This window comes from Vipera berus, assembly GCF_964194415.1.
Source record: "Vipera berus genome assembly, chromosome: 4".
NCBI classification, from domain to species: Eukaryota; Metazoa; Chordata; class Lepidosauria; order Squamata; family Viperidae; genus Vipera; species Vipera berus.
The window spans coordinates 17347780-17371173 of NC_138206.1; the positions used below are offsets into that span (position 1 = coordinate 17347780).

The window sequence follows — 23394 nt, forward strand, 5'->3', positions numbered from 1 at the left end:
ATCTTGCCGGCCAAGGAATTTTGACTACCGTGTTTCCCTGAAAGTAAGACATACCCCGCAAATAAGCCCTAGCTTGATTTTTTGGGGGTGGGCCTAATATAAGTCCTACCCGAAAAATAAGCCCTAGTTTTAGGGTGAGGCACACACCTAAAAATCAAGATAGGGCAAGAGGGTGGAGCTGCCCCCATGTGCCTTGCTCCCGCTTACCCTTGCAGCCAGGCCTCCCATGAATCAACACCTACCTCACTGGCCCACTTCTTCTGTGGCCGAAAGAAATGCCTCTGCAGCTGAGAATGGAGCTCTGGCCTGCATTTCGCCATCAGAGGCCTTCTGGAAAGGACTTTGCAGCTGAGAACTGAGCTACAGATTTACAAGTTGTCATCTACATCTTTTCCCCCATCAAATATTATCATGACATACAGATTTGTAAAACTCTGTTAAATTCTAAAGAGAGCCCATCCCGTCCAAGGATACATGCTGAAAAAATATGTTGGGCCAATTTCACAGCACAGAAGTTGGCTATCCTAAATGTTATGGGATACTTCGCAACCAAAAGGAGCAGAATAATATACCCTCCCTACATCATCAATATATTGCAAATTTTAAACTTCTCCTATTGGCTACATAAAAGGCTTCACTAGAAAGAATACAATATTTTAAAGATATTTTCTGTGATTACTTTATCTGAAATTTAAGCCACACAGAAATTTTAGCCATCAAAAAAAAAAATCAAACCCGATAAAACATTAATTTTATATGCATATTTAAGTCAAAAGTCAATGTTATAGACTGGAATATTAATCATTCAGTGATGATTGAGGCATTTGACTAGATCATCCAAAAATCTAGTGTCTGCATGTTTACACAACAGGTTAAGCTTGGGTAATGTTAGTTTTTCTGTGATTTAACAGGTTGTACAACCCTACCCTGAGTAATTAGTTTATTACTCAATTTGCTTTGCAAATCCAGAAAATTTGTTACTCCGGTAACTAAAGACAATGTGTTGTGCAAACCCAACTAATGCACAAAATCAAAGGATGATGCTGTCAAGAAATACTGCTTAATCTTGTGTTGGAAAAAGCATTCATTTATTTTTCATCTTTTGCATTTTAAATGGGAATGCCATTTAAGCAGCTATAGAATAAAAATAATGGCTTATCAGCATCAAATGTTTGGGTGCATGAATTAGCACTTTCTATACCTTTAATCTCTTTCTAAATACATCTGGTGGATGTACCTGAACCAGCACTGAAGGGGCACTGCAAGCACAATGAACTTCGGCTAAGACAAGAAAGGAGACAAAATTTATTTGCTCATAATTGTGAAAGAGATAAATTGCCTGCAAGGCACCTGATTATTACCCACTGTCTTGTTAATCCCAGCCAGTCTCATTGTGTTCAAACAAGAAATGTATTTCTCAGGGAATTATTATTTATTTAGATGCTCAAATGAGCCAGTTTTCAGTCTACCCTTACTTAACAAATATTCCTAATAATTTCAGGAATAGCTGAAACCATGTTCCAATAAATAGGGTGTCCTACTTTACAGTGAATAGCCCTTCATTTGCAAAACTGTCCAATCATTGCTTCTAAATGCACTGCAGCTGAAACCAAGCAGCTGAACAAATATTTGCTTGATGTCCTTTGACTGAACTACCCAATAATTTTTATTTAAAAAGAAAAAAATGTATTCAAAATGGCAAATGCAAAACACATGAAGGGAGAAGATCTCTAAATTCATTCCATGGGCTTTCTCCTTAAGAAAAGAATCAGGATGTATTTAGGTGATGGCAGAGATTTGTCCTAGGAGCCAGAAGATTACCAGTTAAGATTAGGGCAGACATCCCCAGCTGCTGACTTTTAGATGAATTGGACCCTAAATCTTATCATTTCCAGAAAATAGAACTATTGATCATTCTGGCTAAGGATAATGCAAGTTCTAATTCAACCCATTTCGAGGACAATACATTGGGGAAAATGGATAAATTCCTGTGTAACTCAAATGCACCTTTTTAGACTGAAATTATAACTCCTTTTTTAAATGGTATCTTGCGAAATAAACAGGATCAGGAGAAAAAAGTTAACTTGTTTGGAATTCGTTTGTATTTAGCTAAAATTATATTAATTAAATGCAGTTACTATATTAGCCATTGATATAACTTCCCCCCCCCTTTTGTTAGATTAAAGATGACTTTTTATAGCAACTATTGGGGTGTTCTTGGAGACATACTTAAGACATTTTTAGGGTCAAATGTGACTGTAGAACCTTAAGTTGTGCTTTCTGCTTTCTACTGTCCTTTGGTATAATGTTCTAAAACAGAGGTCCCCAAACTGTGGGCCATGGCTGAATACTGGCCCATGACCTATTGGCCACTGGGCTGTGTGAGTGACTGGCCAGCCCACAACTCCACTTGCACAAGCATTGTTGCAAGCATCATGGGCATTCACGGCCCAACTCATGCGAGCATCGTCATGGACGTTCATTGCCCCAGTCGCGTAAGCGTTGCTGTGAGCATTGTGAGCATTCATGGCCCAACTTGTGTGAGTTTTGCTGCAGATGTTCATGGCCCCACTTGTGTGAGCATCATTGTGGGCATTTGCGGCCCCACTCACTTGAGCATTGCCACGAGTGTCATAGGCGTTTGCGGCCCCGATTGCACGAGCAACGGGTGTTTGTACCATCCATTCTTTTCCCCCTTCCTCCCATTCCAGGCCACCAACTCCAAAAGATTGGGGAAGTCTGCTCTAAAATGACAAGTGAATCTATCTGATCATGTCATTTCACGGGTTTTGGAGACAGAGAAGAAGGAAATATAACTCATTGAAAGATGTTTTCTTCTTCCTGCATTTAGATTTAGTTTTATCAGCATTCTTGGAAAGTTGGTCATCTTTATCTTTCTTCTTCACATACAAGAAAAACCATTTTCAAAAGCTTAAAATTTAAAATAATAGATGAATGTATCCAAGTTCAATAATATGTATACTTCCATAGGTGCCCAAAGACAATGCACACAACATTACAAAACACATGGAATAGAAGTTGCTACTTAGTGTAAAACTATCTGCCAATCATAGTATCACTTCTGTCTGACCATCTTTCAAAATTCATTCCAGACGTTGATCACTGTTTGACCAGGAAAATATTATTCGTGTTATAAAAATAAATGTGATCACCCTATTGAAATAAAAAAAAATGTTCCTGATCCTTTGGTAGGTCATGACCCAAAGTTTGAGATCTTTGGTGTAAGTGATTCAGATTCAAACCTAACATTTTTTGGCTTCACAATGGGCATAATGTGGTTTTGTGGTTTAAGGCTCAGCACTCACTGATCTAAAATGTCCTAGAGTTCCCTTCATTTTTCCACTGAATATCGTAATTACTATGACATATGGCTCAAGTGAAGAAAATTATTCCAATTCCAAGAACAGAAATCTAGATCTATAAAACAATTCTGCTGCAATATGGTTTGTCAAATAAATATTATGATTGTAGTCTATACAGAACAAGAAGTTGGCAATTTCTTTTTGTACAATAGAATATGAAAACCTTAAAATAAAAACAGAAATGGAAACGAGTGAAAAATATCACGAGATTGCCTAATTTGGTGAAATCTTGTTGATCTAACCTCTTTGAAATAATGTGAAGACACTGAAATCTTGCATGATTGGACAATCTCATAAGAATTTGCCCATTTTTACAAATTTATAATTTTGGGAGTGCCTGGATGCCATTCAGAGCTGTTGTGGGCATTGTGATGTCAACGGATACCAAATGTAAGAGGCAATGGATGGAATGGTATGTATAGTTTTAATTAGGATGGAGATTTGAATGCCGTTCTTTCACATAAGAACTAAAAACAATGAATATTGATTCAGATATTTGAAAGAGATGAAACAGTGAAGGAGAGACAGAGTATAGATCTTTAAATGGCAGAAGACTGCATGAGTAATAGGAAGACATTAAAGGAAGGGGAAAAAATTATTTATTTTATTACATTTAAATATAAGCTCACAATGAAGAAAATTTTTCCTGTCAGACAGATTTTATTTTGAGATGATCTCTCTGAAGGAATGATAGAAGGTCTATTTATTCAAGTTTTTTAAAAAAGATCAGGCGGAAAAGCTGAAAGAACAATACAATGAAAGAGGTTTCTGTCTTGAGAGATTCTTTAATGAGATAGCCTAATAGCCTTTTCCTTTACTCTCAGTGTCTGCATTCTTTTCTAATGGTTACTATGGAATAATGGAATAATACTAATGGAATATTAAATAATAATAAATAAAACAGAAAGAAACTGTCGATTCTGGTACTAGTGTGATATATAAAACATTGCTAGTATTTGACTTAATCCTACAAATAACTCCTAGTGGTTACTAGTATCCACTGCTACAAAAACTACCTGAAGATTTATTTGTAAATAAATTTGGACACTTGTGTTTTCCAATCCTAGAATAAATTTTTGCGATCATGGATCAGTTGCATTTAAAACTGTTTTCAAAACACTGTACCAAAATATTCTGATAGAAATCAATATTTCTATCTGTAAAAGCATAATGTATCCATAATAGCTAATGAATTTTTAAATCATCCAATTAGTAATGATTGAAAGCAATGAATAGCCTCTGAAAGTACATAAAAACAGAGCCAGCCCTACCATTAAGCAGAGAAAAGCAATTTATTTATTTCTTTAATCAATATATACCTGGGAAGTCCTTAAAATTGCTCACAAAATTAAAAACCTAAAAACATAGAATATACTGTAGGTTAAAAACATAAATCAAAATTACCACTAAAATAAGTTAACAAAAACCTAGTAAATGAAATAGTTTTTTTCTGACTTGCATAATGCTGGAAAAGTTTAACTAAATATAATTTATGAAGAATGGTGTTGCATAGCTGGGATCAATATGGGAGAACGATGGACCTCTGAGGAGAATGCATCTTCAAAAGGCAGGAAGAAGGCCTGAAGTACTTCTTGAAATTTTGTAAAAATTTGCTTTGCTAAAAGATTGTATAGTTGTTTTTTTTCTTTAAAACAGATTTTCTATTGTTTTTAAAATGCATTTATTTGACTCTGAATTTGCACAAGTCGATTAGGATTTGCCTTCTATGAAGATTTATAAATCTAATGAGAAGCATATATCAACTCTAATAATTTAACCTACTTTCATGAAAAAAAATTCTAGTATAGTAATTTGGAATTAAAAAATAAATATGATGAATATGTCCAATTGAATTGGCCGTGCTTGCAAACCTATACATGTCGAATGACTCAACAGTCCTCAGACTGTATTCAAGAGCTCTTTCCTATTTCATATCAGAAACTAATTTAATTACAATATAGTAAGCCAAATTCTGGAGTATGAAAATATTTTCTAATTATCTGATCTAGTGTGTTACATTATACAGATTCTACTCAGCATCTACTGTATAAAGTTGCATGGCTACATGTATTAGCTTAGACAATTTTCTGCAATTGTAATAGTGAGGGAGGTGATATATTTAATTCTGACCTTTGCATCTGAGATGAAAATAAAAAGGCCCATCATCAAAAACTCTGTTTGGGCATCAGGAACTTGATTGAATGTACAGATTGTGGACTTTCCTTGAACGAGTGAAACAGCTCATGAGTTTTCTAACAGTTAAATCACTGTGCATGCCACTAAGAACTTGCCAATTTACAAAACTTTCCATGTGACCCAATGTGAGCTCCCTGCATTTAAACTTTTAAAAATCTATCCATTTGACCTGATGATGTTTTTTAATATTTATTTTTCAACTGGGTATCTGAATGGAATATACTTAGAGCAGACTTCTTGAAAAATCAATGAGAAGTCAGCTAGTCATCAACAAACTAGGGTTTCATTTCTAAGGTTGTCTAAGGTTAGATTCATTCCACTGATTTTATTTTTTAAATATGCCATAAATTTATTTATAAAAACAGAGAAAGGTGGAAATGGCTAAATGAAGCTCCATGTTAATGTGAAAGCATATGCATTGTGATTCTGTTGAAGTCTATATTCTGTAAAGTCTTAGTAACTTCTTTGTTTAAACTCATGAACATTCACTGTGGTAGTTGTTATAAGCCCTATTAGCCCCAATCTAATTCAACAGTTAGAATTACTAGACTGACAGCAGGCTTGCTGCTATCCTCATTCCCATCAAAATGAAATAGAAAGCCAACCCCAGAAGTGAATAGTCTACACTACTTTTGTTACCTGTCCACACCTTTTGCAATGATGACCTTCCAGAATTTGAAACTGAAGAGGGGCTAAACATCAGGTGGTCCACAAAGTATCATGAGTGACAGCTCAGTCAGCTCATGTGAATCTAATCACTTGGAAGATTAGCATACCCAAGTAGGACTCATATATTTAGCAAAATCAAATGTATACTGCTTCAGATGTTCAAAATATTTGATGTTGGAAGTAAACAATTATTTTGAGGGGGTGGGCTTTATGTTTGGCATTGAGAACATGCTGTGTATGTTTCCAGTGATGGCTGCTGCTGGGGATTGCTTGATCAGTGTGTGATGATGGATGTGGTAATCACAAAACACTGGTTTACTGGAGACCAAACTAATGACCTTGCCTCTCCATCACCTGAGGTTACTTTTGCCATCTTTCTGGGCACCTGGGCATGATTCCAAATAAAGCACTGGGCTAAAACCACTTGCTATTTATTATTATCATTATTTAATTCAATAGGGGGCCTAGAGACATTTGTATACACTACGATGACATTGAAGACTACGTCAGAGATTGTCACACTGCTTTCTATTTAATATTTCTTCTTTTAATTAAAATAATATAAAGTCAAACAGAGCTGCAAGTCTGAAGCATTAGTGCCCAGAAATACTGTGGTGACTTCCCTGATGTACTAATCTTTTGCTTCCTCTGTGAGAATCTTCCACAATGTGTGGATGTTCAAAATGCACTATAGTATATGTTCTTTTGGCAGTGGTTGTCTGATTATCTAGAAATTGAATTCTGTCTTGTCCATTTCTACACCCCTTCTTCCTTTTGGAATTATATGTGATAAAAACTTTAGAGAGGCTACAAAGCCAAGATGCCCTTGAGTTGAGCTTAGTTCTGATTATTACATGGATCGTCCATGATACTTTCTAGGCAACACTATGGAGGATATAAACAATAAACAATGTTTGCATTCAGAATAGGTTTAGGAGCACAGTGGCTCATGTGGTTAGGATGCTGGGTTGCAAGTTAGCAAGCCCACATTTGAGGCCCAAGTGCTACCATGGGGCAGGGTGAGCTTTGCTGTAGCTCCTGCTAGGGATATGAAAGGAGCCCTCAACTATGTGTTCCCCAGGGCAAGGGTGATGTCACCAGCTAATCCTTTCAACCTGGAAGTGCCTCGGTGCAGTGCAATTCAGAATATGTCCATTCATAAGAAATAAAACAAATGGCACTCCACTTCATGTTACTAAATCATAATAATTTAAGTGACTAATCTGATTTCAGACAAGTGGCTATCCAGTCTCTTCTTAAAAATGTCGGAGCATTCACAGTTCTGGAGGCAGGTTGTTCCACTGGTTAATTGTTCTAAGTGTCAGGAAATTTCTCCTTAGTTCTAGGTTGCTTCTCTCCTTAATTAGTTTCCATCCTTTGCTTCCCGTCCTGCCTTCAGGTGCTTTGGAGAACAGCTTGACTTCCTCTTTTTTGTGGCAGCCCCTGAGATATTGGAACACTGCTATCATGTTCTTCTCTTCATTAAACTACACATACCCAATTCCAGCAACCATTTTTTAGCCTCCAGTCCCTCATCATATTTGTTGCTCTTCTCTGTACTCTTTCTAGAGTCTCAGCATCTTTTTTTTTACATTGTGGTGACCAAATCTGGATGCAGTATTCCAAGTGTGGTCTTAACCAAGGCATTGTAAAGTGATATTAACACTTCACATGGTCTTGATTCTATCCCACTGTTAATGCAGCCTAGCACTGTGTTGGCTCCTAGACTGGAGCAAAACGCAGAACAGACTGTTTTATATTTGGTAGACCGGGTGTTCCACCCAACACACACACACACACACACACACACACACACACACATATCCTCCCTGGCCTCTACTGACAGGAATGAGGGGGAGCCTGTGGCCTAAAGTTTAATACAGCTGCCTAACATGCAAGCTGCCCAGGTTTGAATCCCAGAGGGACTAGCTGATGAGAGCTAAGGAGCTAGAAATAGCTATACTAGTCTCCCTTTAACTCTTTGTCAGTCACAAAATTTTGAATTTACAGTGTTCACAGTAGTGACGTCTGCCTTGAGCCTAGCCAACATAACATTTCCCCCCCAAAATGCAAGATAGATAGAAGAGAATGTTGCTGTTGACAGATTTCTAGTTTTCAGCCTGTTGGAAACATACTATCACTGTGTTTTTTAAAAAAATATACTGTGTCAAATTTATTTTGCACTTTCTCAGAAATATTCTTCTCTTGCTTTCTATCTCAGGAGGCCTAAGAAATTATTCTGAATTTTTCTTGGTGCTTCAGCTGGTGGGGGGGGGTGCTACCTGTCAGCCTTGTGAATAGACTAGACCAGAAGCACATCAAAAAATACTTGGTCTGATGTTATTGTAAGGTTGCATTACTAGAATCTTGCAACTCTGAAAATATATCTCTTTCACACACACCCTCTCACTTTTACAGTCCATCCATTCTGAAATGTTTATCACACCTCCATTCCTTCTGTAGACTCAGCTGCCACTTGTCTGACCATTGTCTAGTCCAGGGCTTTTCAATCGGTGGTATGTGTACCACCTGTGGTACATTAGCACATGGCAGGTGGTACACAGCCCTGCCCAGCCAAGTGTAGTGGGGGAGGGAATGAGCCAGTGCAGCACAGGACTTACTGTGAGAGAGTCGTCCGCAGCTGCAGAGTGGTTGGGTTGAGGCAAAGGCCCCAGGCTTACTTCCAGCTCACCCGGATGAGAAAGGAGGAGGAGGGGGGCAGAGACAGGATAGGCTATAAAAGGAGGCAGTTTGGGTGGGAGAGGGAGAGAGAGAAAAAGAGGCAGCCTTGGGAGGAAAAGGAGTCAGCTCTAGCTGCACTGAAGGGAAGGAAGGATGAGGGTGGTGGGAGAGGAGAGAAGATCAAGCAGGCCGGCCATGAGCCTATCTACAACTTCTGTTGCAGCCATCCGTCCTGCCAGCAACAAACAGGCAAGAAATGCAGTGGAGGAGGTGGTTGCCCTCCATGAGGAATGAAGAAAGGCAGCATCGGCTGAAGGTGAGACACGGAGGGAGGGAGGGAGATGACAGTGGAAGGATTCTTATGTGCTTTTGAAGTTCTGGGATTTGTGCAATGTGGGCTTTGTGTTCTTAAGGAGTGTTTGGCAATTTCTATTTGGCTGATGGCTGATGTCTCGTGTTAGATTCTATTGCTTTATTGTTAGCTGTAAGTTTTGCTGCAAAGGATTTTGAAGTATTTTTCTCCTGAATGGATTTTGCCTGTAACATTCCTTTACTTATGAATGGAGCCATTTGGGGAGGCTGCCAGTACTTACTACATTTTTTTTTCTTCCTTAAGTGCTGGCTGCCAGCTCCTTAACTTTCCTTTCTAGCCAGTGGCTAATTCTTAAAGGGGAATGCACCTTTTTAAGCTAGTTCCCTCAGCGGCTTGTCTTTTCTGTCTCTGGAGGCTTTTCCTTGTTTGATGAATATATGGAAGAGGGAAAATATGGTTTTTTTTCAAATTCTTCCTTCAGAAGGAGATGGGAACGAGAAAGAGGGAGGCAGGGAAGGAGGGAGGGAGGGAAGGAAGTCCCTCCTTAGCACTTGGCCACCAGCAGCCCTGCCATTGACTTTGCTTGTCAAAAGGTTTCAAAAGGGGATCACATGACCCTGGGACACTGTGACCATCATAAATATGAATCAGTTGCCAAGCATCCAAATATAAATCACATGACCCCGGGCATGCTGCAATGGTCATAAGTGTGAAAAATGGTCATACAGTAAGTCATTTCAGTGCAATTGAACAGGTTTTTTTTGGTCATCAAGTTTTTGACACCTTGCTAGGTGGTACTCGAATATTGCCATATCCTAAAAGTGGTACAATCAATGAAAAGGTTGAAAAACCCTGATCTAGTCTGCAGCTCTTCCTCCTGTCTCACAAGATCATTTGCACATACCATTACACAACTTCAGGTAATGCTGTTTTCTGTTACAAGTCTTTCTATCACTGTAAAACCTCTCTGACTGTCCTCACTTCCCAATCTAAAAGACCAAATGGGAGAAGTTTCTTCTTGTTTGCTTCCTTTGGAATGTCTCTCAAGTATAGCAAGACATAAAGAGTTCAGACTTCTGGAAAAAGGATTGTACATCGAAAGAGTTACACGTGCCCTAAATAATTTGTAATTATAAGCTGCGTTGGAGGTGTTTTTTTTTAAAAAGGAAAACAGGATACAAATATTTTAAACAAATAAATGAATTGTGAGGCCTTTACACCGATGAGTTTCTCTAAATGTCTCTTCTTGTTTGAAAGCAATTTGCTTTTGTCAAATTGTAGATCAATTAAAATGCTGAAGAATTTTTCAAAATGGCACCAGTGCAACTCCTGCATAAGCTTCCACATAATGAAATACTCAAAGAGACATCTAAGCAGCTTGTGGTATCACTCAGTTTCTCCAGACTAGAGCCTACTGGTCATAGTGGTGTATTACAGACATAATTCTCAACTGATTGTACTGGTGAGAATTATAGTCCATCATATCAGGAGACTATCAAATTACAACAGTTTGCTTTTGTGTTTGCAGCATGCCCAGGAAGAATATATTCGATTAAAAAAATGGAGAACATTCTATATTATTTTCAACTTCATGCAGAAAAAAAGAAATGTTTGGATCTCTTCCTTTAAACGTGCATGAAATGCTCAGAGATCTCACAATCTAGAAAAGCCCTTTTAATTTCCAAGCAGTGCAGGACCATGTTTTCTTAGAAAGGCTGCTGGCAAACAAAACTGACTTTCTATGCATAACCTTGACATCACAGACCCTTGGCAACAAACTCATCCATTTTCCCCTCCTGAAAAAAAAAAAAAACAACCCACACAAATCTCTGCCCTTTTGCAATGTTATATATTTTCTTGTTTCCTGAAGCCCCAGGGTTTTGAATTAATTGCACACAGTTTCTCATAAAGCTGGCAAATTATAGGAGAGGTCCTTTGGAAATATCACACAAAGCAGCAGTGCTTAATTTTTATGCATTGTGGTACTCCAGGGAAAGCAATATCATAAATTGTTGTTTTGCTAAATTGCCTTCAAATTAAAGGCTTCCACAGTATAGTAACTTAACTCATGAGAATAGCTTTGGAGATCTATGTCAATATCCTGTTTAACTCAGTATTCTGAGTCCAATGGGGCCATATCTGGATTCTTCTGTATTTTTCAGCACTGAAGCTCCCATACTATTTCCTCTTCCTTACTCATTGTCTTGAAATGCTGCTGGAGTATATATATGTCTCACTGGCTTGTGTAATAAAAATGGAAGTTGGTCATAAATACCACTTGTGACTCTCCACTAAGTTTGTGAATAGGGAAATTAGCTGAATGATTTCTCCAACATTCTCTAGAAGGGTTGGATTTTCCCCTTACCAAGCCCATAACAAGAAGCAATTCTTCCAGTAAGTCCAATAATTTCTCACAACATTTACCATGCAATAAGAGGTCATTATAGTCACAAAATTTAATCTTTCTCAGGCTGTAGGTTGCAGATGTGTTGGTGTAGGAGATGACCAGGCTGAACCAGAGAGAGGAGTCATGAATCCCTTCACGCCCACAAGAGATCTAAGTCCAGCCTACCTTGAATTTCTTTTATCCTTATCAATCACCAATTTCCTTTGGCTGTTAGTAGTTCAGATTCTTGTAGAGAGCTTAAGCTTGCAATGAATGTTTATACTCATTTGAACTGCCTGGATCTCCTGATTTCCCTGGTGCTTGACAGTTGGATCACAATTCCCTTCATTCACATTGTCCAAGGGGAAGACTCCACCTTCTCAGTGACAATAGCAATAGGAAAACAAAAAATGTCCTCTGAAATTTTTCACCAAATATATGGACAGAGAATTTTTTCCTTTAAATTTCCCCAAAGAATTTTTCATCAACTTACCAAAGTCATAACTCACTTTTTAATAATCATAGTTAGCATTACTATATGGGAAAAATACTATACTGTGTCATGGTTCCGACAGATGCAATTCTTCAAAGAACCTCAAGCATTGTTTACCTTAAGGAGTCTTTAATCAAAGAGCATAGCTTCTGCACCTACATGGTCAAGCCGAAATCTGGATTCCCCTCCCCTAAGCACACAGTATCAAAACACAGTTCCTCCCTCTAATTAACTGTCATAAATCACATTCTCCAATTAGTTTTAATTGTAAGCTTTCCCTCCTGTTAAACAACCCACCAAATTCTTATCTTCTCTTATTTCAAAACAGCCTTGAGAAACATTCTTCCTACTTCCCCCCAGCTTCAACTAATTCTAACTTTAAAAGTAACACACAAGTTTTAAAGAAGCAAAACTGCCTCTCCACATGTTGTCAAAGCAAGAACATCTGATGTTAGCAGTGTTGACATACTGTTTTTGTTTTTTGTTTTGCTGGAACTTAATAGAAGTGTGGGAGACAAGGTCAACCTAGTGAAGTAGCCCAGATAGAAGCATACTCAGAAATATTAGCTCTGTCTTTATTGTAAGATTACATTCACAGAATCTTTGAAGATTGAAATTACATCTTTTTAAACTTGGTTCTTAACTTTTGTATTTTTGGTTTTTAATTACCCTGTAAACCGCCCTGAGTCCTTCGGGAAAGGGCGGTATATAAATGTAATAAAATAAATAAATAAAATAAATAAATCTCCCCCCCCCCACCTATACAGTCCAGGAAACTAGGGAGAGTTCCTTATGATACATTTGCCAAATCCCCATTTCTCTTGCCAGCTCAGGTGCCTTTTATCAGCCTACTTTGCAGTTCTTTCTCTTATCTCCCAAGGTCATTCTCACATACAGTTACAGTCAGAGTCATTGAGATGGATAAAGAGAGAATGATGCAATGAAAGACAAGAAAGTCACAGATGATGATGATGATGATAATGATGATGATTATTATTAGATGTCCGCCCTTCCTTGTAACTCAGAATTTCTCCTCTCCTTTGGAATAAATTCTAAAGCAAACCCTCTGACCAAACAGAAGGACAACTGCAGCAAAATACAGAAGAATTTCTCTGCCCATTCATAATAGTAATCCATAAAGTAAAAAAGAAAAAAAGTGCAGAAAACTAAATAGCAACTGGGTGTTTTTTCCCCCAGTAAGATGTTTTCTCAGGTTTCAACATGCCTTGAAATGTGTATTATGAGAGGCAGAGTGTCATTACTGTGACACTAATATAATTACCTGGCTCATAAGAATTCTGTCTACAGACAGTTGCTAATTGGCATGTTTATTTTTAAAATAAATTTCTAACTGCAAACAACTAAAGCATAAATCTCATTTTTAGGTTGCTTGATCAACTGCTCTCCCTTGTGGAGTATCTGTCACAATTTATTATATTTATATTCTAATATACAGTCATAGGAAGGTATTTCTCACATACATCTCACACTCAACAATTCTGTAGGGTGGGTTGATATTACAGGATCGGGAAAAATAAGCTGGTATGTCCACGTTTCCTCTTTTCCCTATTTTCCGATTGGAAGCGACCCAGAGTCATGTGACAAAGATGGGCAGCACGTATATCTAATAAATAAGTAAATAAAAGTTCTACAATGTTGCTTCCTTAAACAACGTTTTCAGTCTGAGTAAGATACAGAGGATATTTCAACAATTTGCCTCTATTCTGAACCTACATTTTTCTTCTTTTTATGAACCTTTAAACTCTTGTTTTGGGGTGGAGTCAGGACAACTGAGTGGAGCTGAGCATTTACTAGCCAGATGCCATTCCTGATATGCCTACGCAGAGTTCATAGTAGATATTTTTTTTGTGTGCCTGGATAGAGAAACATCTGCCGCTGCCTAGGAATGAACTTTCAACCTTCCGAGTGGGAGGGGAGTATCTTCACCTCTAGGCCATTGTGCCACTCCCACAGAGCCTACATTATCCACCAGATAATCATGCTGAGCACCTGACTGATTATGTGCTATCAGGTTGATGTTGACTCATAGATAGATTCAGGGGTTTTTTTTCTCATAGAACGCTCAGAACGGAGTTCCGGCACCTTTTTTGGATGGAACCTTGTAGGATAGGCAAGGTGGGTTGTATGACATCTGTGAGTTCCGGCACCTTTTTCTTTTACAAAAAAAAGCACTGGATAGATTTTTCTCTATGATGATGTGCCTTTAACGTGGCCCTTCACTTCTTGCAACAATGCACCCTTTTTCACTGTAACTGAGCCCACAACCCTTGCTGCTGATCTTCCCTTTCCTTCCAACTTTTCCAGCATTAGATCCTTTCTGGGGAGATGAAGATCTTCACACAGTGTATAAAAAATATAATAATTTGTTGAACCCTATCTGCATCTGAGGGACCATCATTTGCGAGTCACATCCTCCTGACTCATGAGAGCCAGGAGGAAAGGAATGTGGCAAGTCCCATCCCCTAAGGAGGCTCATCCGGCAGGACCCAGAAGAAGGGTCTTCTCCATCGTGGCTCCCTCCCTCTGGAATATCCCTTCTGAAATTACACTGCCCCCCCACTTTGATAGTCTTTTGGAAGGCCCTGGAGGCCCAGAAGGTTTTGCCAGCGGGCCTGGGGAATCCAGAGTGCGATGGAGCCTATCAAATGGTTCATTTAATTGTGTGCTATCACCGGGGGTATGTGTGTATTTTTTATTTTTTTCTTCATTGTGTTTTTATTATTTGTAAGCTGCCTAGAGTCATTGTGAGTGAATAGGCAGCTATATAAATTTTCTAAATAAATAAATGACCTGTGTGTGTTTTGCTTAGCTTCATGAGCTTCAACACTTGAAGGCATTTTCCTCCCCTCCTTTGACTTCAAATGAGAGTATGTTGGAACTGAATAAGAGTGTCTCTTTCATAGTATTTTTTGAGGGGGAGTGGAAAATCTCTACCTTCACCTGATTGTTCTAGCCGCAAATGTATAGTATTCTGATATATGTTATTAAAATGAAGAGTAGTGAATTTTAATTAAAGTTTTCCTCTTCTGCTGATTTCATCATAAATGATCATACTACATGTTCCCCAAAGGGAAGTAGTGTTCATTATCTTAACTTGGAAGTTTATTATTCTTTCTTCCTTCCCCAGTCATTTCTTGTACCCTACTGCAGTCCTTTGTTTCCTCTCCAGCCACCATCATGTTACTCACCACCAGGGAATAGTAAATCTTGAATCCTGGTTTAGCCACGAAGAAGTCATCTGATTTGAAGGTGATCTTCAGCTGGTTTGTCTTTGATGTAATTTTGGGAGGAACTTCTTTATATCCACACCACCGTCCTCGGATGAGAGTGCTAATTTCGGAAATATCCTCCACTTCCACAAAATCATATCTGGAGTGAAGGTGATAGATTAGTAGTCTTGCAGAGAAATGTAACTTACACAGTGATGCAAGGCAGCAGATGAGAGTGAACATTTGACATTTTAACAATCCTTTTATTTAAAAAATTAATGTGAAATCTGTGAGTCTAGAAAGCCAAAATAAGCCTCTAGCAATAGTATGTAGACTTATATACCACTTCATAGTGCTTTACAGCATTTACTAAGCAGTTTACAGAATCAGCATATTGCTCCTAACAACCTGGCTTCTAATTTTGCCAACCTCGGAAGGATGGAAGGCTGAGTCAACTTTGAGCGGGTAAGGATCGAACTCCTGGCAATGGGCAGAGATAGCCTGCAATACTGTATTCCAATCACTGCACTACCATGACTCCTGAACCTTCTAGCATCACCTTTAATGAGACTCATCACCACCATCATCATCATCATCATCATCATCATCATCATCATCATCTTTTGTTCTGCAACATCAATCAGTTCCATGCTGGCACTGGAAATCACAGGGACATTTTTAGAAAATAAAAATAATGACTACAGCCCAACGTCAAAAGTCTGCTCAGTTCTCTGGGAAGTTGGTGGTGGGATTTTCAGACATTGTCAATAAGATACTTTTAAGATAGTCAAGAATGCCAGCAAGGACTGTGGATGCTATTGTACATCTTGGCACTAACGATCTGTTCCAAAAAGATTTCCAGTGCTTGGGGCAGGAATTTAGCAGGATAGGCTATAGGTTTACTTTTCAGAGGTTTTAATCAGTGTATAAGGAACAAAATGGAAAAGGCCAGCATATAGCAGAATTCAATATGTGACTAAAGGAGTGGTGTAAAGGGAAACACTTTGCTTATATTAGTCATGATTTCTGCAGCTGGTGCAATGAAAAAGTATACAAAAGAAATGGTTTGCATTCATCAAAGAAAGGGACTGAGTTACTTGGTAATAAATTCACAGATTTTCTGGAGAAATATTTAAACTGAACAATGGGGACAGTGAGTTAATTGATACAGAACATTCCTGTCCCCAGCAATCTACAAATTATAGGGTTATCAGTGTATGTAATATAGAGGTGTGTCTGAACAAGAATATCAACCTAGTTGTCAAGCAAAATCAAGCTTTTAATAGTGAGTGCCACACCAAGTGCCCTAATCAAACTGATGGTAAGAAAATAGGGGAAATCAGGAACCACACAGGTTATGTAGGGTCAGTCATAAAGGACTCAAATGTCTATACACCAACGCACAGAGTATGAGCAATAAACAAGGTGAACTAGAAATTCAGGTAAACGAGTGCAGATATGATATTGTTGCCATTACGGAAACTTGGCAGGATGAAACCCACAAATGGAACACACAGCTAGAGGGATTTAAATTATTTAAAAGAAACAGACCAAATAAAAGAGGAGGTGGAGTTGCTCTCTATATAAGAAATAACTGCATCTCTACAGAAATAGAGCACAACAATGATGAAAACTGTAAACTTGAATGCATTTGGGTCAATATAAAAGGGGAAAAAATGACATTGCCATAGGTGTGTACTATAGGCCACCCAACCAAACAGAGGAAATAGATGAACTTTTTGCTAGTCAATTAACTAAGGTACGTAGGAAGCGCATCACAATAGTAATGGAGATTTTAATTACCGTGACATCAACTGGGAGACAAACTGTGCACCAAGTGGAAGATCAAACAGATTCCTGACAAACCTAGCAGACAACTTTGTCTTCCAAAAAGTAGAGAAGGGAACCAGGGGATCAGCCATATTGGATTTAATTCTCACTAACAGAGATGAAATGATAAAAGGTGTCAAAGCCACAGGAACCTTGGGGGGAAGTGATCATGCAATATTGGAATTCAACATTATGGAAGCACAAGCAATAGAACACAGCCAAACTAGAGTCTTGGAATTTAAGAGAGCTAGTTTCAATAAATGTAGAGAGCTTGGGAAGGATTCCATGGATGAGAATCCTCAAGGGGAAAACAACTCAAGAAGCTTGGAAGCTTTTGAAAAGTGAGATTATAAAAGCCCAGTCTAGCAAAATATTAATGAAAAAGAAAAATAACGGCTCTCAAAAGAAACCAGCATGGCTGCATAAAGAACTCTCTGATAAATTGAAAGACAAAAAGGACAAGCATAAAAAGTGGAAAGAGGGGCACATAACTAAGGCAGAATATCAGCAAATAGCCTGAGCCTGAAAAGATGAAGTGAGGAAAGCTAAGGCTCAAAATGAACTAAGGCTTGCAACAAAAGCAAAAAAAAACAAAAAACAAAAAAAGCTTCTTTCAACATGTAAAAACACAAGAAAAAAGTTAAGGAAATGATTGGTCCATTGGTGGGAGAAAGTGGAAAGAAGGTGACAAGCAACAGGGAGAAAGCAGAACTAAACTCGTTTTTTGCAGGGAAAAAACAGTCCAACCTATCAAAAACAGTACTGTAAAAAAACAGATTAGAAACACAAGTTAAGATAGGCAAAAAAATGGTAAGTGAGCACCTGTCCACCCTAGACGAGTTCAAATCACCAGGGCCAGATGGATTACACCCCAAGGTTCTCAAGGAACTGGCAGATGTGAGCTCAGAACCACTGAACTATATTTTTCAAAGATCCTGGAGCACTGGGGAACTACCAGAGGACTGGAAGAGAGCTGATGTAGTTCCAATCTTCAAAAAAGGGGAAAAAATGGATCCAGGAAACTACAGACCTATCAGCCTGACCTCAATACCTGGAAAGATTCTGGAAAAGATAATTAAACAATGAATCAGTGAACACCTACAGGCAAACAAAGTCATTACTAAAAGCCAACATGGGTTTGTCAAAAACACATCATGCCAGACAAATCTTATTGCATTCTTTGACCAGGTGACAAAATTAGTGGACCAGAGGAATGCTGTGGATATAATTTACTTGGACTTCAGTAAGGCATTTGATAAAGTAGACCACAACCTACTACTTGATAAGATAGAAAAATGTGGGTTAGACAGGGTCACCACCAGATGGATTCATAGCTGGCTGACCGGCCGTACTCAGCGTGTGGTCCTCAATGGAACTGCATCTACATGGAGGAAAGTGTGTAATGGGGTCCCCCAGGGCTCTGTTCTGGACCCAGTGAGGGGATAGATGGGGAATTCATTAAATTTGCAGATGACACCAAGCTTGTAAAAAAGCCAACACAGTGCTAGGCTGCATTAACAGAGGGATAGAATCAAGATCACATGAAGTGTTAATACCACTTTACAATGCCTTGCTAAGGCCACACTTGGAATACTGCATCCTGTTTTGGTCACCACGAGGTAAAAAAGAAAAAGTACAAAGAAGAGCAACAAAGATGATTAGGGGACTGGAGGTTAAAACATATAAGGAACAATTGCTGGAATTGGATATGTCTAGTCTAATAAAGAGAAGGACAAGGGGTGACATAATAGCAGTGTTCCAATATCTCAGGGGTTGCCACAAAGAAGAGGAAGTCAAGCTATTTTTTAAAGCATCTGAAGGCAGGACAAGAATCAACGGATGGAAACTAACCAAAGAGAGAAGCAAGCTAGAACTAAGGAGAAATTTCCTGACACTTAGAACAATTAATCAGTGGAACAACCTGCCTCCAGAATCTGTGAATGCTCCAACACTGGAAGTTTTTAAAAAGAGACTGGACAGCCATTTGTCTGAAATGATATAGGGTTTCCTGCCTGAGCGGGGTGTTGGACTAGATGACCTCCAAGGTCCCTTCCAACTTTATTATTATTTTTATTGTTGTTATTATTGTTGTTATTATTATCTTATTATCTTATTGACATAGTATTGGATAAAATTCACCCATATACTTTGAATGCAAAAGAGGCATTAAACAGACAGAAAACCTGGAATATCAGCCTCCCATCATCCTGTGCGCTCCCACAGGGAGAGCCTCCTTAGGGTTCCGCCGGTTAGGGAATGCCGGCGGGTGATTCCAAGGGGGAGGGCATTCTCTGTGGGCGCGCCTGCCCTATGGAATGAACTGCCAGTGGAACTTCGGACTGCCCCGGACCTTCGTTCGTTTCGCCGGGACCTGAAAACTTGGTTATTTGATCTTTCTGGCCTGGACTGAGGGGGTTTTAACTTTAAATTTTAAATTTTAATTTGTTTTAATTGTGGGCTAGTCTTAATTTAATTCTATTTTAATTGTATTTATTTGTATTGTTTTAATTCGCCCTGTAAACCTCCCTGAGTCCTTCGGGAATAGGGTGGTATATAAAATCAATTAAATAAATAAATAAATATAGTTCCTTGGTGTTCTCCAAACATATTTTTATTCATATAAACATTACAAAGAACAGGTCCTGCATAAAAATAATTTTTTTTCATGCCTTATATCATTTCTCATCCAGTTTGCTTTCTCAACTGCTTCACAGAAATAAAGTACATTTAATAATATGTAGTATAAAAGAGCAAAACTGGCATCCCATTTCAAGAAATAGGCTAGTCCAGGATAAAGAAGAGGGTGAGATCCAGAGTCTAAATGAACATTTGATTACATTTAACTTTAATTCAAAAGTACATTTTATCTTGATAATGCAGTTTCTGCCCACATTTTAATTAATGGTCTCATTTATGAAAAGAGATATATTTCTATTTCTTTACAAAATAGTTTGCAACACTATAAAACCTGCAGATACTTCATAATTGATAGACATGAGGAAAGCAAGACTACAAAATAAAAAAAATGAATACGTGAAAAGAGAAAAATTAGTCAGAAATAATGGCTGGGAAATGTCATTAAGAAAATTAAATCTTTCTCACCTCCCCCTTCTACATTTAAAACCACAACTGTTTAGCTACTGGTGGAGGGACTTTGCAATTCCATCCCATGCTGAGCAGGCATCAGTGGAAATTGTTTGATATACAATTTCCTTCAACTTGGGTGAGCATCCCAAATCTTGCATCAATAAGAAAAAAAGTTTGGTCAGACTGCAGTTCTTAATTTTTAAAAACATCTCTACGAAACGTGGCTAATTTACTTTTGCCTGCCTTGAAGTGAGCAATAATGAACCACACTGGATCCCCTCAGTGCTTTGATTGGCTTACCTGCAGATGTCATTTTCTGGTTCCTCCAGTCCAAACTGATGATCGAAGACCAGCTGTATTCTAGCATTTCCTGGTGAACGTAGCTTCCATGTCAGCAAGAGATTCCTGGGATAATTGTGTGGGAAACGAGGGCTCTGGATGTAGCCATTTTCCCAAACGTGGATGGTCTCCTCTTTCTTATATAAGGCTGTGAGATGATTAGTTTCTGTTAATAATCACAAAGAGGAGTTATCAGTATTCAAAACTGGTTTAAAAATGATGATAGATAGAGATAGATAGATAGATAGATAGATAGATAGATAGATAGATAGATATAGAGAGATAGAGAGATTGATACAGAGATTGATACAGAGATAGAGACAAAGATAGATGATAGATAGACAGACAGATGATAGATACAGAGATAGATAGTGAGAGATAAAGATAGGAGAGATAGATAGATGAGAGAGAGAGAGAGAGAGAGAGAGAGAGAGAGAGAGATAAAGATAGATACAGAGAGTGAGAGAGAAAGATAGAGATAGACAGACAGATGATAGATACAGAGATAGAGAGAGATATATATTTTTATTTTTATTTTATTTTATTTATTTTATTTTTATAAATATAGATACAGAGAGTGAGAAAGATAGATGATAGAGAGATAGACAGACAGAAGATAGATACAGAGAGAGAGAGATAGATACAGAGAGAGAGAGAGAGTGAGTGAGAAAGATAGATGATAGAGAGAAATAGTATATTTATTGCACACTATATCTGTGAAATCAAGCATACTGTCTTTTGTGTGTGCATCTTCAAGTCAGTTTTGGATTCCTGGCAACAGCTTGGACTAGTCCTTGCAGTTTTCTGGGCAAGGCCTTTCAGAAGTCTCCTTGGGTCTGTGAGAGAGGGAGTGGCCCAAGGTCCTTCAGGTGGCTTTGTGTGCCTTAACCACTACACCAAACTGGTTCTCCTATAGTATTTTTTTAGAAATCAGAAAAGGATCTGCCTGTTGCCTGTGTATACTGTATGTGTGAGATTCAGATATTCAAGTACTGTTAAAACTCTTAAAAAATTTATTTTTATAGTTTAATAATTATTTTACAGTGGATGAGGTACTATGAAGTGAAATAAAACCAGGAATTGTATGGATGTATGTTCTGGAATACATTTTCTACCAATCTTTAACTCTGGCAGTCGCCACACTTAGCTAGATCAATACTGGGGTAAACACCTTGTGCAGACACTATTGCTCAAGTCAGCAATGGGGCACCAGAAGGGTTATTTTTAATAGAAAACAGGATATTTAGTTCTCTATGAGAAGACTACAGTAGATATGCAAAATGTGCCACATAATTGGGGTTGCATATTCCCATGAAATGGCTAAGTGGGCTGAACTCTATTCAAGACTGAATTCTTTCAGGTTAAATTCAACCATCTGGAAATTAAATTGTCAACCTACTCAAGTTCCCACAACATACTATTTCCCTTTTGACCCAGTAAAGCATATTGTGGGAACAGAGATATAAACCAGATGAAAAAAGCTCCCCATTTGTAGAACTCAGTGCCTTTCCCCCCCCCAGCATTTACCAAAAATGATTCAATAAAATGTTGGAGTTGAGGTGGTAATTAAGGGAAAGAATGGAAGAAGCAATTCAGCTCCATATGCCTCCTCCTTCCATCCTCACTCTTTCAGTCTTAATATAAATATAACCTGAAAAATGTCAGCCCTGATCCTTCAGAAAAAGGTTTCATATTTCTGGAAGTACCCAAGATCAAGAAACCGAACTCTTGAGTTCTTAATTCCACAGATGTTAGGCACTACTGACTTTGATCAAGTCAGACCATTTAATCCATTTAAGTTAAGGTTGCTGACACTAACCTATGGAGATATTCTAGAGACTCAGGTTGAAATTTTTCCTATGTCCTGAATATATCCTTTTTAATTGCCAATGCCAATGATAGACCCAGGAGCTTTCTATATTCTACAACTGATCAATAATTTCTCTAACCCACCACCCTGGCAGCTTTATCCATGATAAGTTATGATTAGCTGAACGTGTTTCCCAAGTGTTAACAACAGCACTCTTCTCTCCAATGACAGCTAAATGAATACCTTTGGGATGGTCTGAAAAAGGTTGGGATACACATCACCTCCTGTCCTTTTCCTTCAGCATTGTTCTTGCATTTTTCCTAAAGACTTTTAAGATGTCATGGAACTTTTTGTTCTAAAAGTTTTCCCATGTCATGAGTCAATGCCAGTTTGATTCAACTGACATCTGTCTGTTAAGCAACTTCCCACTATTGTTTGCACAGTGACAATAGTTGGAAATTTCCCCTGCCATCTCACAATCCACAAAAGAGATGGTCAATGAATGGGTATTTCAGGTCAGTCCGTGCACTCATAAGTGATGTCACAGAACTTCACAATTGGACACAATTCAGTGCACATCTGTATTCTAAATTATCTTCCTCCCAGGTGTAACCACGAGGAAAGATCTTAATACAATTACATTTTAGTGTCTTAAAATTGTTAACTTCAAATGTTACCATTCCCCTCCAAATTTCTGATTGACCTTACCAAGATTTTAATGCAGGATATATTTTACAAAATTATCATCTTCATCCTCATGTTGAATTATTATTGTACTTCATGGATACATTTTCTTTAAGATAAGAGAACAATCTTACTTTCTCAAAAAGTAAGCTTAAAGTAAACATTTAATTGTATCAAATAGTAGTGGTTTAAACTTCAGAATTCTAGGATCCTGGAAATCTCTGTTTTGAAGTAAAAGAGGAATTAATATGAGACATACAGGTACCTTTTTTAAAAAAGTATTATTATATAT

At 38.0% G+C, this 23394-nt stretch overlaps 1 protein-coding gene across 2 annotated transcripts in view; it reads right to left on the reverse strand.

Annotated features, from left to right (window-relative positions):
* PDGFD (platelet derived growth factor D) overlaps window positions 1-23394 on the reverse strand; it is a 195346-nt gene that overhangs the window by 50023 nt on the left and 121929 nt on the right. For both annotated transcript variants that reach the window (XM_081326633.1, XM_081326632.1), the window contains exons 2-3: window positions 20570-20774; window positions 15332-15512 (exon numbers count right to left, since the gene is read on the reverse strand). In XM_081326633.1, coding sequence (XP_081182759.1) covers window positions 15332-15512; window positions 20570-20774 — 386 coding nt within the window. The remainder of the gene's footprint in view (window positions 1-15331; window positions 15513-20569; window positions 20775-23394) is intronic.